Source organism: Pangasianodon hypophthalmus, chromosome 14 (assembly GCF_027358585.1).
Source record: "Pangasianodon hypophthalmus isolate fPanHyp1 chromosome 14, fPanHyp1.pri, whole genome shotgun sequence".
Taxonomy (NCBI): Eukaryota; Metazoa; Chordata; class Actinopteri; order Siluriformes; family Pangasiidae; genus Pangasianodon; species Pangasianodon hypophthalmus.
This window is the reverse complement of record NC_069723.1, coordinates 1,876,921-1,894,502: the sequence shown is the minus strand read 5'-3', so window position 1 is coordinate 1,894,502 and position 17,582 is coordinate 1,876,921. Positions and strand designations below refer to the sequence as shown.

Genomic DNA, 17,582 nt, shown 5'->3' with positions numbered 1-17,582 from the left:
TTACAGTGTAATAGAAGTCGTCTGAAGAAACTGTTAATACTCCCAACATTTTTGTCTCACTGTGCTTTTATGCTTTATGCCTTAATGTCTTAATGGTCCTATTTTCACCAATGCTAGCTAGGGACGACATTACGTAGCTTATGCTCTGTGTCCATGTTTCCCAGTTGCCTAGCAACATTCTTCTCACGACTTTTACCACTTAATCAGCGAGTGTATATCTCGCGTTCACCTTCCCGTGTTGAAAGCACAATTTGAACACACCATTATGCTCGAGAAAAGGTCAGGATTAACAGAGAAATGGCTGCGAGTGGCAAGTCAGTTTATAAATGTAATGTTCGCAATATGTTTGTGCGTGTGTGTGTGTGTGTGTGTTTATATCTTGGTGGGGACAAATTGTCCCCACAAGGATAGTAACATCTGACAGTTTTGACTATGTTGGGACTAAAACTACAAGAGCAAAAAGTTTCCTTTTGGCTATTTAGGTTAATGTTTGCATCAGATTTAGCATTAATTAGCTGCATTAGTAATGATGTCAATGGAAGGTCCTCACAAGGATAGCTAGACAAACGTGTGTGTGTGTGTGTGTGTGTGTGTGTGTGTGTGTGTGTGTTAAAACATGGGATTGGGACAGAAAATAATGCAAACACAAGGTTAAGGTGTTGCTTTCCAACTGTGCAGTAATTATAGATACACACAAACCACACACACACACACACAGAACCTTCACAGCGTGCAGCTAATGCCTCTCTGTGTGAGATGAAGGATGAAATGTGAGACAGAGAGAGAAAGAAAAAGAGACAGAGAGACAGAGAGAAAGAGAGAGAGAGAAACAGAAAGAGAAAGACAGACAGAGACAGTAAAAGACAGAGACACAGATTATTCTCTTTAGCAGGTAATGACATGGTGTGTGTGAAGCATAAAAATAAAGCTAGTTCTCTACCTGTGTCACCGTGACAACCTGTATTACCGCGTGTTCACTAGGTTTGGTATGGAGATACACACATACACACACACACACACACACACACACACACACACACACAATGAGAGTTCTAGCAAACACAAGTTTTAGTTATTGAAATGTTTGCTCCTGATTGGTTGGATCAGGTTACAGGTGTGCTCCAGGCACCTGAGATCCTGCGCGACTCGTATTTATTCATCTTCAGTAACGGCTTTATCCTGGTCAGGCTCAACAATAACTTACTTGTTTACATTTAGAAACAATAGAACCAACTAAATTCATTAGAAAATATTGCAGGTGGGCATAAATATTATCATCGCGGCATGAGCGAGCGATGAAATAACGATCCTGCACACACCTCTGGATCAGGTGATCATTCAGACCAAAGATAATTTTGTTATGTTATTTATGATTTATTTACTAGCTAAGTGTTTTTGCTTGGAATTATTCATTTACTAACCTGAGAAAAGGTGGCTAGCTGAGCGTTTTGCATACAATTATTTTGTTATTTTGTAGCTTGCTTTTGCTTATGATTATTTTGTCAAGGAAGGACAAGGAAGAAATTCTCTTAACAGAGTTGTTTTAGGCTAACAGAAATGATTTTATATTACACACTTTGCAAACCTTAGCTTTTGTTTTATTACCTAGCTAAAAAAAATAATCATCATTTTGATGCCATCAATATTTTTAAACAATTTTCACCTAATGTTAGCTTCAGCATGCAGTAGATTTCTGATATAGTTCGCTATGTTTTGATGAGTTATTGGTCTTTTCAGCTATGAGGAAACTTACTAAATTACGAAACTTACGAAATTCACTAAATATAGTCCACCTAAATTTCAAGGTACTCCTGCCAAGCGAATATTGTGACTGAAACCAAAATCAAAATGATTAATAGCTGGTCTACTTTTTTGCTCTCAGACTCATTTGGTCCAAATAGCTTGCACCATTACCTCATAATAATAAGATTTACACCAACTCGATCACTTTGTTCAGCCACATTCTGGAATTTGGAGTCCAATCTTTGCTGTCTCCACCACGTCTGCATTGGATTTCGCATTAATATGACATTGAACATCTTTGGAAAATGACTTGTGAGAAAAATAACTCTTGGTTTTTTGTTTTTAGGAGCGAACAGTGAAACTTCACCTATAAAATGCCATCGTAACTGCGCAATACCCCCGCCCCCCTGTGACATCAGAGCTGCAGATAAACACCAACTTCTCAGAGGAATAACTGTAACTGGAGCTCAGTGGTTAAGGCATTGGGCTACTTTTGGAAGGGTGTGAGTTCTAATCCCAGCACCACCAAGCTGCCACTGTTGGGCCCTTAAGCAAAGCTCTAAACTTTCAGGTTGTTTATGTAGCTAGAAATGGCCCTGCTAGCTACCTAAAGTCTTATGTTTGTTCCTTGCAGTATCACTGACATACCCTCAGTGAGCAGCCTTTACCCTCAAAAGCGCAAAGTGTTTTTTGCCGCTGATCATCTGTACGGAGTCTAAGAGTATTTCCACAGTGTACATTCAAAAATAAAAACTGCAACGAGCAACACAACTTCAGGTTCTAGTTCTAAATTATTTGCCCCCAACTTGAGACAAATGACCATGAAGTCCAACAGCAAGGATCTTGAGACCAAATACCATACACCTGGAACCTCGATAAGCACCTCAACCATTAGGAAAAGCACAGTTCTGGTCTTCTAGTGACCAAAGGTTCTGGTACTTAAAGTCCTTTAGACTGCAGAATCAAAAACATTTCATGAAAAACAAAACACATTACAATACTGAATTTGCTGCGGTTGTGTATTTAATATAAGCTACTTACATGTTGTACATGTGCTTCTTACATTTCCTGCAGTATACAGTGTGTGTTTGTGAATATTTGTATATTTGTGTGTGTGTTGTAAGTGTAGCTCATGTTTCCTCTGTGTGTGTAGCTCACATTTCCTGCAGTAAAATTGTGTGTGTGTGTGTGTGTTCATGTGTGTCTCACATTTCCTGCAGTATTGTTGTTTTTTGTGTGTGAATCCTGCTTCCTGAAAGTGTGTGTGTGTGTGTGTGTGTGTACATGTGTGTCTCACATTTCCTGCAGTATTGTTATTTTTTTGTGTGTGAAGCCCGTTTCCTGAATATGTTTGTGTGTGTGTGTGTGTGTGTGTTTGTGTGTGCATGTTAATGTTTTCTCCAGCAAGAAAAAATTACGAAGAAGAATAAGAATAAGAATAAGAATAAAAAGAATAACATATTGGCATAAAGTAATAATCAATTAATTCACCAATTAAGACATGTGCATATTCATAAAGCAATAGACGAATAAATTATAATTCAATTAAAAACAGAATAAATAAATAAATAAACAGAAAAGAATATTACATTATTCAATTGATAAAAATTTTAATATAATCATTACTATCTCCATTATATGTGTCGTAAGTCCTATAATAAACAAGTGATTGATAACTACATTTTCTGAATTTTAAACTGATCTATATTTTTTATTCATTTTAATTAAAATTTTAATGCGCAAATTGTTTTTATTTTAAATTTTTCAATTGCTTCATTAATTCACTTAATAGTGTTTTGATTTGTCAGTTGATCATTTAGATATGAAGTGACACAAACGGCCACTTTTAAGTTTTAAAGTTAAAAAAAAATTAAAACTATATAAACTATTTTACAAACAAAATCAACACTATCATTAAAACAACGACGTACAACAACCTCTAACTGACCTAATGACATACAGTATATACTGTACACTCCTGGGCAAAAAAAAAATGGGCCAAGCCCAAAAAGGTGACTATGAAGCTTTTAATGGCCTTAACAACAAATTATTGGTGAGAAAATGAATCAAGAATGAAACAAATGCACTCCTGAGAGCTCCTGTGCCTCCATTTGCTGGTTTGCTTTTGCTGCAGTGAACTGTTTGTTTGGGGAAAAGCTAGAAACAGGGAAATTCACTTATAGAATCTTCTTGTACGCAAAGGTAAAATCGTGATAATGATTAAAATGTTTGATGTAAAATTCAAACCAACACGTGTCTGGGTGTACAAAATTTCCAAAAAAATATCTTCTGGGATTTTTTTCTTAAAAGATGAGTGATTATTTGATTATATGCTGCACCTGATACAGCTCATCAGGGGCCACAAGACTTAAACATTTAAAGAAATCAAAAGGAAAAGCTCCCATACTGAGCTCCTTTATCTCTCTGTTTCATTCCTGTTCATTTCCTGACCAGTGATTTGTTGTTAAGCCCATTAAAAGCTTAATATTTGGCCATTTTGGGCTTGGCCAATTTTTTTTGCCCAGGAATATATATATACTGTATATACTACACCTTTGTACATAACTTATTTAAGTCTTCACAATCTATAGAAGCAACTGACTTTTCTGAAACTCCATCCCATCTTCAATTACTGAGCTAAGGATATGTCGATTCAGAGAAGTAGAAGCGTGTCCTGGTGAGTCGACTTGTGTTTTCATCATGAAGATGTTTTTCAGATGTTCTTCATCAGTTCTACCAAATGACGCGTGAAAATGCCTGCTATTTAAAGGTAGAGCAGTGTTTGTCAGAATTCCAGTGCTACAGCTTTCAAACAGAAAGTCCTCTTTGTCTAATCTGATTTTAGTGACAGCTAGCAAAATGTGAGGAAAAACCAAGTATAACAATGTCCTGCCTTAAAAATGACGAGACTGACATGACAGCAAAGTGTGGGGGTATAAATAGGCATGAAACTAGTTTCACTTCGATAGCCTCATTTACTTCTCTGACAAACGTGTTCTCTGGTTCTCTCTGTCCAGTGAACAAGCGTCTGTTGTCCATCAGATTTTGACAGCTGAATCCTAATCTGAGGAATTTGTCCTTCTCTGTTGCAGACGTACTTGACAGAGAGGAGGGGCTGGGGGAGTTGAGCAGAAACTTGTCTGGAGCAGTCACATCACACAAGCCTCGTTGAACATAACATTGAAAGCCCGCTGGCATGGCTGTACCCAGACAGCACATAAGTTGTCTGAGCACAAGACAAAAGTGGGCAAAATGTTGGACTTGGGAGTGATGGAGGAGTCACACAGTGACTGGAACAGCTCCAGTGTGCTTGTGCCCAAACAGGATGGAGAGGTCCGGTTCTGCATGGATTTCTGCCGGATGAAAGCGGTTTCAAAATATGATGCATATCCAATGCTACATAATATCGAGGCTGCCAGTTGGGCCATGGGCACGTGCATCTCAATTGTGACTTGTGGTGTGACAGTGAGGCAGCTGGGATATTACTGTAGGTTATTCATACCTCACCAGCCTACTCACTGATCTCACTAAAAAGATCTGGTCCAATGGTCGCAGCAGTGCCAGCAGGCTGATGTTAAGGCTAAGGGGCTCTGTTGGGGGGTAGTTTGCTTCACTTTCTTGATTTCTCTCTCCCCCATTGGAGTTGCAGATGCTTCTGTTGGACAGAGGGCTGGGGTCCATTTTGTCCCAGGAGGTGGAGAATGGGGGACCACTCAGTGCTGTACATCAGCATTAGGCTCCACCACATGAAGGACACCAATGAGCAGATCACCTCTATGGTATCTGGCATTACAGCCCTATAAATTTACAGCCCTGTGGTCCACTGGCCAGGGGAGCAGATGGCAGACTTTCTTTCACATCAACAGGGATGTTCAGTCAGTGGCAGGAAGGTTCACAAGCCTGTGTTGATGTGTACATAAACAGGTGATCCCATGGTGCAGCTATATTTTTCTGTCTAGGAGAAATCCTTAATTTGAAGCATGTAGTGTTTAAATACTGTAAACGTCAAATGTAGAAGATACTAAAGGCTTGTATTATGTTCTCCTTCCTGTTCAACAGGTTTTCTTGTATGAATGCAGACAATAACAGGACATCATTGGACACCATGATCTCATCCATTTCCATCTTTGGTACCTTGTACACAATGCCCTTCTATTTGTTTGTCTTTACTTTTTCCCCCCACTAAGAGGGCCACAATGGTGGCAAGGTATTTTGCAATATTTTGTGTCACAGAGTTGACATTGCTAACAATCTGATAGTCTGATTCGGGTTCCTTGTTTGTGTATCTAAGCATGGAGGCCTTTCCCAGGTAAAGCCCTGTCCCGTGTTCAGAGTTACCTTATTTCAGCACTATGCTTCCCACTAAGGGGACCAAGATGGTAGCCAGATATTTGCCAGTGATAAGTGTCAGAGTTGATACTACTCATTCCTTTTGTATCTTCCATATAAGTGTGGAGTGAAATCTTCTCACCCTTCACTCAGAGATGCACTAGAACCAAGTGTGGCACCTGTTTGGTTAGAATGGATGTCCATTGTGGAAGAGATTGAAGACTTCTGTTTGAAGGAATAGTTCATTGGAGGTGTAAATTGGAATTGCACCCCAGGACATCCCTCTGGACAATATAACCAATCAGCACCTTCTGAAAAACTGATCACTCAACAGTATAAATCTGAGTAGCTCATATCCACCTGTGGGTTGTGTCATGGACTCCCATGCTCAGTTGGGTGGCACAGACTGTACTCATACTTTGTGAAAGTCAGATAAAGTGTAGTAAAGACTATACCTTCCTATACCTTCCATTGTGAGTTGGGTGGTACAGACTATATCCACACTTTCTCAAGTTTTTATAAGCAGACTTTGAACAAGATTAGATAAAGGGTGGTTCAGACTAGACCTTCCTATACCTTCGTATGCCTTCCATTCAGAGTTTGGTGGTACAGACTATATCCACGTTCTCAAGTTTTCATTAGCAAGATCAGATAATGTGTGGTACAGACTATACCTCCCTATACCTCCTTATACCTGTATACCTTCTATCGTTAGCTGTGTGTTACAAACTGTACCCATACCTACTTTAAACAAGATCAGATAAAGTGTCTCGGATTTGTGGTGAAATGTCTTCATGACTCAACACAAGTCCATTTCCCAAGACAGTCTACTACAAGACTTTCAACACTGGATGACTGAAAACAGACAAAAGGCATTTTCATTCATGTGCCTCAAAAAGATGTCAGAATCAAATGAAAACACCAAAGGAACTGGAACACGCAAGAAAAATTAGCAAACACTCAGTGTTTTAGTCCATGTTGTAATGAGTCATGACCGCATCTACTTTGGTGGCCATCTTGTATCCTGTGTTTCTTTCAATGTCTGAGGATAGGATTCTTCAGCAGCGTTGGCAGAGATGAACCACCTGCTGAAGTAAAATTCTCCATCGCCTTAAAAACATATCCGGAAAAAAAGAAAGAGAAAAGAGAGACAGACAGAGAGAGAGGAGGAACCTGCTAAGATACATTCACGTATGGCCTTCACTTAGAAGAGCTTAGCTTCTAAGTATTACTTAGTGCTAGCATAGTTAGCATGCTAGCATGCTACATCATCCTGCTATGCTTCAGTTGGCATTCACTACCATAAATTGTAAATAAATAATTATTAAATAAAAAAATTGCTGTTAGTCTTAGCCAAAAAAGAATACAATTTAATACCATAAATTGTAAATAAACAATTATTAAATACATTTTTAAAAATTGCCTATAATCATAGCTAACCTTATGGCAGTGCACATATAATTTTAGACCCAGGTGTAACTAGCATTAGCATAAAGCCACTAAAGCACTAAAGTAACAGGAAACGTTAACCTGCAAATAACAGCATTAGCAAGTCTTTTTAGCTCTCTAATGTTTCTGTCTCTCTTCCTCTGTAAAGTAATTGTGGTGTGTGTGTGTGTGTGTCTATGTGTATACACGCGCATTACCATGATAGTGGTGACGATGACTGTTCTGTTCTCCCCAGCTGATCCGTTTCCACCAGCTAGCTCGTTCTGCACCAGCACCAGTTTATCCATGTCGTTCCAGTAACCGATCTGACAACCCACACACACACACACACACACACACACACACACACACACACGCACAATGAATAAGCAAGTGTGCGTTGCTTTGTCTGTTTGCATATTTGTATGTATAGTTGAGGTGCTGTCTGTGTATGTGTGTGTGTGTGTGTGTGTGTGTGTGTGTGTGTGTGTGTATACCTTTTGTGGGCCGTTGCTCCTCATTTCAAACACATCCATGGTGTAGTTCACTCTGCGTCCGTTCTGATCGAACTGAATGTTTCCTGTCAGACCCTGGATCCGTACCTGCACAATGCACACAGACACACACACACACACACACTCTAACATCAACAATATATCAACTGCTGTACCTCACATATAGTGTACCTGTTTTAAGGTGTATCATTGTAAGAGGTGATTGATATGTTTTAAGGTTTGTGTTAAAGATTTGTTCTAAGGTCTGTATATTACAGCGTTATCCACAGGGGCTTAGCAGCTACATATGTTGCGTGTTTTATGGCATATGCATTTTAAGGTGTGTGTTTTAGGGTCTAATTGTTTCAAGAAGTGTGTTTTAGGGCGTATTTGTTTTAAAAGTGTGTGGTTTAGAGTGTACCTGTTGTAAGGTGTGTATTTTAGGGTGTATCTGTTATAAGGTGTACGTTTTCCAGTGTATCTGTTTTAAGATCCATCTTAGAGGCTTATTATAAAGTGTGTTTTTAAATTGCATCTGTATTAATGTGTGCTTTTAAGACATACCTGCTTTAATGTGCGCTCCATGTCTATGCCTTGGTTCCACGGAGCTGCCGGATTGGCTAGACAGTCTCCGGCGTTTCCACGGCGTGTGATGTCAATCTTCTGGCGCCGAAGGTTTCGGAACGCTTCGGCCATCACCAACACGGCGTCGTACGTCAGGGAGGAAGTGTACTGAGGGAGATACACCAACCATGAGCTCTCTTTGATTTCACTTTCTTCTCAGTAATATATTTGAAAGCGTTTTTTAAACATCTTCACTGATTTCTTTGGAAATCTACACACATTATAACTGACTAGCTATTGTTTCAAGCAGGTTACTAAAAACCTTAATTTAATCGATGTGTTTAAGTTCCTGCGTTTGTCGTGAAAGTTCTTGAGTTAAAGCTTTTGGGTTAAGCTGTCATCTACTTTCCGAGGAATAAAACCAAAACTGACCACAGCCATTCAAGTTTTGAGTCGTTAAACCTAAAATTTATGTTAATAACCATTAAATTTAAGAATGGCTCTTCAGATTTGAAAAGGAAATTAAACCAAGGGAGGTGAATGACGCAAAGTACTCTTCAACAAAGACTCTTCCAACGAGGAACACCTCCCCTGACATCATTACTCACAATTCAAGCAACAGCAAAAATCCACATTCATGGTTGTTTGAGGCTCTTCAAATGAAAAGCTACATAATCAGAGTACTGAATTACCCATAAGTCCTGACTTCACTACTGAAACCTCTTTATTTCATCAACATTAGAAAACAAATTGTTTCCTTTGGATACTGAGGTTATTATGGAAGGTCCTCACAATTATACTAAGACAAATGTGTGTGTGTGCGTGTGTGTGCGTGTGTGCGTCTGCTAGATGGAATTGTTGTTTTCATTGTGGTTATCTGGTTATTGATCGTGCTGTATAACAGGCAGACCAATAAAGGTGAAAGCTCAACCCGACAGAATTAAATAAATAGAGATAGAGAGAAAGAATCAGAGAGGGAGAGGGAGAGAGAGCAAAAGATATTATACCTATGAGAGAGAATTATAGGCAGAGTGACATTTTCCATTCTAGCTGATTAAATCTTGAGTGACTCTCATAACCTTTTCCTCAGACTTTTTTCACTTCCACAAAAGTACTACACTATACATCACATAAGTGCTATATTATAAGCAGCTGCTAAAGGCTGTATTAAAGAAGCATGCTAGGTCTGACATCCTGTTTCATCGGTTTAGTAAATATCTCATTTTGATCTTAGCTTCACTCCAGACAGGAATAAAGGATTCAGAAGCATGCTTCGCTGTTCGCCTGAACATTCAATGTTTCTACTGGTTTATAGGCAGGCCCATGTGACACTTGCTTATCTAATCTATCTATATATAGACCTTGTTTAGGAGTGGTACACTTAGATAATATTAGTATGTTGCTAAATTTGCTAAATGAGTTTCCACATTAGCTGACTTTCTTTGGGACGCTCACTAAGGTGGAATGGGGCTTCACGTCCTATTTTTGACCATGTCCTATTTTGCTCCTGAGTTAAAGTTCCCGACCTAAAGTTCCTCTGCTTAGGTTCCTCTACTAAAGTTTCTGGGCATAGGGTCCTGGGTTTAAGTTCCTGTGCTTACATTCCACTGCTAAAGTTTCTGGGCTAAATTTCCTGGCCTAAAGTCCCTGGGATTAAGTTCTTATGCTTGAGTTCCTTGGTTAATGTTCCTGAGCTAAAGTTCCTCTGATTAAGTTCCTCTACTAAAGTTCCTGGCTTAGTTCTGCTGCTAAAGTTCCTTGGCTTTGATTCCTGGGCTAAAGTTCCTGTGCTTACATTCCTCTGCTGAAGTTCCTTGGCATAGGTTCCTTGGCTAAAGTTCTTTGAGTTGAAGTTTAAGGGCTAAGGTTTCTCAGCTAAAGATCCTAGGCTAGACTTTCTGGGTTCATGTTCCTCTCCTAAAGTTGCTGGGCTAAAATACCTGGGCTAAAGCTCCTGAGATAAAGTGTCAGGACTAAGGTTCCTGGAATTAATTTCTTATGCTTGATTTCAAGGTCCTGAACTAAAGTTCCTGTGCATAGGTTCCTCTGCTCAAGCTCCTAGGCTTAGTGCTCTGGGCTAAAGTTCCCGTGCTTGATTTCATTTGATTAAGTTTCTAGGCTTAATTCTCATGTTTGACATCTGCTGTTAAATTTCCTGGGTGAAAGTTAATGTACTTAGGTTCTTCTGTTAAAGTAAAGTAAAGTAAAGTAAAGTAAAGTAAAATTTCAGAGCTACGGTTCCTAGGCTTAGGTTCCTAGGTTAAAAGCTCCTGAGTTAAAGTTTTAGGGATAAAGGTACCTGGGATAAACTTCCTGTGTTTGAATTCCTGGGATAATGTTCATTTGCTAAAGTTCCTGGGCTAATGAGTCTAATAGCTACAACAAAGTAATGCAGTCTTTTCTAGTGACTCCTGCTTCCTGAGTTTCCCTTTTGGTCCAAAACACATTGTGAACTCAGAAGGTTTTGCCTGGTTGGATGGATCATGTACCTTGGGCGGGGTTTCAGAGCCTGGGTATTCTCTCTGATCGAGTTTATTCCAGCGCTGCATAAGTTTTATCACCATTGGTTTACTGAAATCCACCAACTGGAAACCAGTAACATTTGCTCCTCCATGCATAAATCGCTCAAGAGACACGTCCTTAAAGCCCTGAGAGAGAGACAGACAGAGAGAAACAGAAAAAAATAGAGAAGAAGAGACAGAGATAAAGAAAAAAGGAACGAAGAAATAAAGAAAGGAGTGACTCTGTCTCATATGTGCAGTTCCTACATACACCAATCAGCCATAACATTAAAGCCAAATATTATGTAGGTCCCCCTTGTGCTGCTAGAACAGCTCTGACCCGTCGAGGCATCACAATTTGGCCCTTGTCAAAGTCGTTCTCACACTTGCCATTTTCCACATGGACTCCACAAGACCTCTGAAGGTGTACTGTGGAATCTGGCACCAAGACGTTAGCAGCAGATCCTTTAAGTCCTGTAAGTTGTGATGTGGGGCCTCCATGGATTGGACTTGTTTATCCAGCACATCCCACAGATGCTCAATCTGATTGAGATCAACACCTTGAACTCTTTGTCATGTTCCTCAAACTATTCCTGAACCATTTTTGCAGTGTGGCAGGGCGCTTTATCCTGCTGAAAGAAGCCACTGCCATTAGGGAATACCGTTGCCATGAAGGTACTTGGTCTGCAACAATGTTTAGGTAGGTGGTACGTGTCAAATTAACAACCAGATGAATGCCAGGACCCAAGGTTTCCCAGCAGAATATTCCCCAGAGCATCACACTGCCTCCACCGACTTGCCTTCTTCCCATAATGCATCCTGGTGCCATCTCTTCTCCAGGTAAGCGACGCGCACACACCCGGCTGTCCACATGATGTAAAAGAAAACTTGATTCATCAGACCAGGCCACCTTCTTCCTTTGCTCAATTGTCCAGTTCTGATGCTTACATGCCCATTTTCGGTGCTTTCGGGGTGGACAGAGGTCAGCATGGGCGCTCTGACCAGTCTGAAGGTACGCAGCCCCATACACAGCAAGCTGTGATACACTGTGTGTCCTTCGCTCTCCACACGCATCAGTGAGCCTTGGGAGCCCATGACCCTGTCGCTGGTTCACCAGTTTTCCTTCCTTGGACAAATTTAGGTAGGTACTAACCACTGCATACCCAAAACACCCCACAAGACCTGCTGTTTTGGAGATGCTCTGACCCTGTAGTCTATCACAACTTGGCCCTTGTCAAAGTCGCTCTTACACTTGCCCATTTTTCCTGCTTCCAACATATCAACTTTGAGAACTGACTTTACACTTGATGACTAATATCCCACCCCTTAACAGGTGCCATTGTAACGAGATAATCATTGTTATTCACTTCACCTGTCAGTGGTTTTAATGTTATGGCTGATTGGTGTGTAGCCATGCATTATACATATCGCTGTGCTTCACACACACATTTTATGAGGACACACTGACCTACACACAGACAAACACACATACACAAACCACAGCCAGGCACTCACCAGGTTACCGATGATGTAATGATAGCCCTTCACATGCTTTCCTACACTCACCGCCTGCAAAAGAGATGTGAGACAAATACAGAGAGAGACTGAGACAGAGAAATTGGGACAGAGAGTGAGATTCGGAGAGAGACAGAGAGAAAGAGGTAGAACGAGTGCTTAATTAAGAGTGTTTAATTGCCCCATGTATCCTTGAGCTACTAAATAGAGGGCTGTTTTATAAAGGTATACAATTAAAAGTGTGTGTGTGTGTGTGTGTGTGTGTGTGTGTGTGTGTGTGTGTGAAAAGCAGTCTTTAGTCTTATCTCACAGTAACAAAAAATCCAAGATAAATAGGAAAGATGGCCAGAGATCAGACAGAGAGAGAGGTCTAGATACATGAGTGTTCTAGATATCTCTGAGCTTCTACTACCTCTTCTAGATATACTGAAACTCCTTAAACATGCTCAAACATCTTGTGCCTGGTCTAGATATCTACAAACACCACATACATGCTCGAGACCTCTTCAAAATCCTTCAGTCTGTTCTAGATATCTCCAAAATTACTTAAATTATGCATGATACACCTCATACCTGTTCTGACCTCCTTGTGTTCTAGATAACTTCAAACTCCTCATACCTGGACTAGTCCTCTCCAAACTCCAAATGCCTGTTCTAGATATCCCTGGGCTTCTCATACATGTTCTAGATATCTCTGAAATTCTTATACCTGTTCTTAGATATGCCTGAGCTTCTTATATGTCTAGATATCTCTCAGCTTCTCATACCTATTCTAGATAACTCCAAACTCCTTATACAAGCTTGTACATCTTGTATCTTGTCTAGATATTTCCAAACACCTCACACATTGTCTAGACATCTTTGAAATCCTTCAGCCTGTGTTAGATATCTCCAAAACTTACTCTAAAATTATGCATGAGATACCTCATACCTGATCTGAACTACTTCCAGTTCCAGATATCGCCAAACTCCTAATGCCTGTTCTAGATATCTCTGAGCTTCTCATACCTGTTATATATATCTCCAAATTTTATACCTGTTGTATACATTGACACAAACCTTGTGCCTGCTCTATCCATCTCTAAAGTCCCTGGTTCTTTTTTAGATATCTCCAAACTCCTTGGAGCTGTTCTAGATATCTTTGAGCTTTTCATACCTGTTCTAGATATCTCCAAAACTAGTCTGTACCTGTTTTAGATATCTCCACATTTTATACCTGTTCTGTAAATTGGCAAACACCTTGTGCCTGCTCTAGACACCTCCAATGTCCTTGTGCTATTTCTAGATGCCTCCAACCTTCTCATACCTGCTTCAAACTCTTGTCTTCAAACTCTTAATTGTCTTGATACTCGGGCTCTCCTAGTGTGCTACAGTAATACTGCGCTACTCCTGTTCTGGATTTTTTTACTAGAAATCTAGAATCGTTACTTCATCTTCCAGGTATGTCCAAACTCCTCATACCTGCTCTAGAAAGTTCTGGAGTCGTTCTGCCTCTAGATCAACAACAAACTTTTTCTCATTGCGACGGTCCAGATCTTCAAGGAGGCGTCGATAAGCAGCATCACCAAAGTTCTCCACACAGATTGCGCTCACCAGCCATCCATTCTGACCAGCCCTCTCCATGATGGCCTGAAGGATGGTGTATCCTGGCAACACACAAATTCTTGGTTATGCATCTATACATACTGATTTTATTGAAGAATGATGGAATGGAGTTTAAGAAAAAGAACTCTCTGAACAACACCTGAGGGATCAAGTGTTTGAACCCCTTGCTCCTGGCTCTTTGTTTTAAGTATTTTAAAAATCATTTCTCTTCTAGATATGTTTTAAATTCCCCATCCTGCTTCTAGAACCTACCTTAGAACTCTTCACACCTGTTCAAGCTATCTCTGAAATCCTTCTTTCTTTTTTAGATACCTTCAAACATATTATACTCATATTACAGTTACATTGCTTCACTTCATGTACTCCTTCAAGGTACCAAATTCCTTGCTTAAGGTACCATCTTCAAACTGCTTACACCGGTTCTAGATATCTACAAACTCCTCATATCTGTACTAGATATCTCCGAAATCCTTATGCCTGGTCTAGATATCTCCACACTTCTCATACCTGTTTTAGGCTCTTTTGAACCCATGAACACCTTTGAACTGTTCTCTCTGTACTTCTCAAATCCAATGTGTGTGTGTGTGTGTGTGTGTGTCCTATGCATGCCAGAAACAACAGATGGCCACTAAATTGTCTCATTGTTACGCTGCTGGAGCAATCTGTCCATGTGTGTGTGTGTGTGTGTGTGTGTGTGTGTGTGTGCGTGTGCGTGCATGTCTATTAGCTGATTATCTAATCTATACTTTGTGTTCATCCCAAATTGACATGTTTGATGCCAGAATCATACACTTTCTTACATCTTCTACTGAGTGATCCTGTGGTGCTTTTCCAAAGTGACACAGACAGAAACAGACAGAAAGACACACACACACACACACACACACACACAGAGTGTCACCCTGACGTCATAACCAGCACCAGATGTCCCTTCCACAAACAGAGATAGACCAGACACACTCCAATCTGTGTGTTTACAGAAAGAACATTGAAAAAAGTGAGTTGTTAGCATGCCTTCATCCACACAGAGTGAGGGTTTAATCACAAGAGTCTCCTGTCCATCCTTACAAGCCTTGGAATTAGTAGCGCAGCATGCCAGTGGACTGCATCTCACCTGGAGGGACGGTCATATCAGGTTAAATTGTTAGGAAGCGATCCACATCTGCTCCATGCAGACCCTCCATGTGTGTCCCACATGGCTCATTGCCTGGCCCTCTCAGTGGGGTCATAGCCTCACATAATTTTTCACACCACTGCTATGCTGACGACACTCATGTTTCCAGATCTCAGAATATCTAGCTTACATCTTGTCATAGATGGCTCACCACCTGACACTAAATCCCAGTAAGACTGACTTGCTGTATATCCCTGGAGATACATCCAGAACTTGTGATCTCCCAGGAGAACCCTTGGAGCCACACTTAACCTTGGGGTAGTTCTTGACCACCAATTATTCTTCTCTCCTCATATTACTAAACTGACTCATCTCATGCAGGTTTCTTTTTCACAACATCAGGATGATCTCCATTTCTCCACAGAGGTCACTGAAGTGCTTGTTCATTCTACTGTCATTCTGAGACTGGACTACTGTAACTTGCTCCTGGTGAGTCTTCTCCTGTGCACCATCAGACCCCTGCAATGCAGCTGCATAACTTGTTTTTATTCTTCCCAAGTTCCCCTTTGCTGTGCTCCCTCCATTAGCGTGCTGTAGCTGCTTGCATCAGATTTAAAACGCTGATCAACTGCAAAGTCAAAAATGGGTGATAGCAAGGGGGATAGAGGAAGGTACACAGGGGAACTTTCACTTTGACCACGCGTACATGCGCACACACCGCTCGTACACAAGCGGCATTGTTCTCATACTCACTTGCGTAGCTATCTTATGTACATCAGGAGGATTAAAAGCAGTGTTCACTAGATGGAACATCAGAGCCATAATATCTCTGTCCATAGAGTTTCCAAGTCAAGCTGTAATGTTTAGCAATTTCAGACCGACAAGCTTCGTTTCTCATAAAACCTTCTACCATTGACGTCATGATCTGTGTCTCAAATCAAAAACCTTCACTGTACATATATTTACTAATATTTACTAATCTGGAAAATCCAGAAGACTTGTACTCAGGTTTAAGAGGTTTTTAAAATTCAACGGAAAACTATTAGCCTTAGTATTCAATAATGGTCTAAATAGTACGTAAGTATGTGATTTGAGACACGACGTTAGTTTTTTTATTCATTTGGGATCGCAGAGTCACATGCTGCGATACTGCCTGCACTATTTACATTGGTATTGCACCATTAACCACCGTTAATTTCTGAGGCTGTGCGAAATGTGTGTAGTTAATAGCAAGTACAAATCAGCCTTAAGAGGTACTGGGGAGGGGAGGAGTGTAGATGGAGAGTTTGAAAGGTGCAGGGAATTATGGTGGGATTACAGGATTATGAAGTGTATTAGGGAAAGTTGATATAGAGTAAGTCTTGAGGGTATGGAGTAAGTGGGAAGTGTACAGGGGTACACTTGTGTGTAGAGCATATAGTAAGGAATTGTATGTATTATGTAGGGTACAAGATATAGATGGTATAGAGTGTGCATGAGGTGCTCAGAGGGAATATGGACTGACACACAACCTCATCACTTGCTTTTCAATTGTGTTGAAGGTTACACAGTGGTGGGACAGAAGAACACACACACACACACACACACACACACACAAACAAAAGCACTGACAGGAATACTATCTGGTGTGTACTCTCATACCTTTCCTAATTGACGGTCTGCCTGCTTTCTCCTTACTGGATGTATAGATATGCATGCGTGTGCGTATATGTGTGTGTGTGTGTGTGTGTGTGTGTGTGTGTGTGTGTAAGCGTGTTTTAGTTTTTAACCACTGTAACACTTTTAATCTCCATCATTAATGACAGCCTTAGCTGACACAGTCTGTCTGTGTCCTTCTTGGTGAATGTATAGCTCTGTGTGTGTGTGTGTGTGTGTGTGTGTGTGTGTGTGTGTGGTCAGCTTCATTAAGAAACACTACATCAGGATGAATGATGAGCAGCTGCGATTAGACTTGACGTGGCATGAATATCACCTTCCTGCTGTGTGCCTTTGCTAATGAGACTGTGTGTGTGTGTCTGTGTGTGTGTGTGTGTGTGTGTGTGGTCACACTGGTTTACAAATCTGGTAGGCAGGGTCCAACAGAGCAGCATTTGTGCTTAATGATAAAACAGTACTTGTTTACACCCCAGCGACACACAACAAGGCCACGCCCACCATTACAGAGAGCCACTGTGTTAAATCTGAGACGATCACTCAACACACTCGGCATTACAATGCAAAGAGACTCCACGTTAAGCTTTCTTCTAACCTCGATCTTAGATCCAGTCAAAAATTCTTGAAACTATAAGC

General features: G+C 40.5%; 1 protein-coding gene across 6 annotated transcripts in view; it reads right to left on the bottom strand.

The window, feature by feature from the left end:
• Positions 1 to 17,582, bottom strand: part of gria4a (glutamate receptor, ionotropic, AMPA 4a) — a 64,253-nt gene that overhangs the window by 26,375 nt on the left and 20,296 nt on the right. For 5 of the 6 annotated variants that reach the window (XR_003404515.3, XM_026943454.3, XM_026943455.3 and 2 more), the window contains exons 4-9: positions 14,036 to 14,220; positions 12,575 to 12,628; positions 11,048 to 11,206; positions 8,559 to 8,726; positions 7,998 to 8,102; positions 7,719 to 7,826 (exon numbers count right to left, since the gene is read on the bottom strand). Coding sequence is in view for 5 of the 6 variants with exons in the window: in XM_026943454.3 (XP_026799255.3) it covers positions 7,719 to 7,826; positions 7,998 to 8,102; positions 8,559 to 8,726; positions 11,048 to 11,206; positions 12,575 to 12,628; positions 14,036 to 14,220 (779 nt within the window). In the remaining variant the exon portion in view is untranslated. Of the gene's footprint in view, positions 1 to 2,710; positions 7,183 to 7,718; positions 7,827 to 7,997; positions 8,103 to 8,558; positions 8,727 to 11,047; positions 11,207 to 12,574; positions 12,629 to 14,035; positions 14,221 to 17,582 lie in introns of those variants that run through there. The other variant, XM_026943458.3, reaches the window with a different exon arrangement.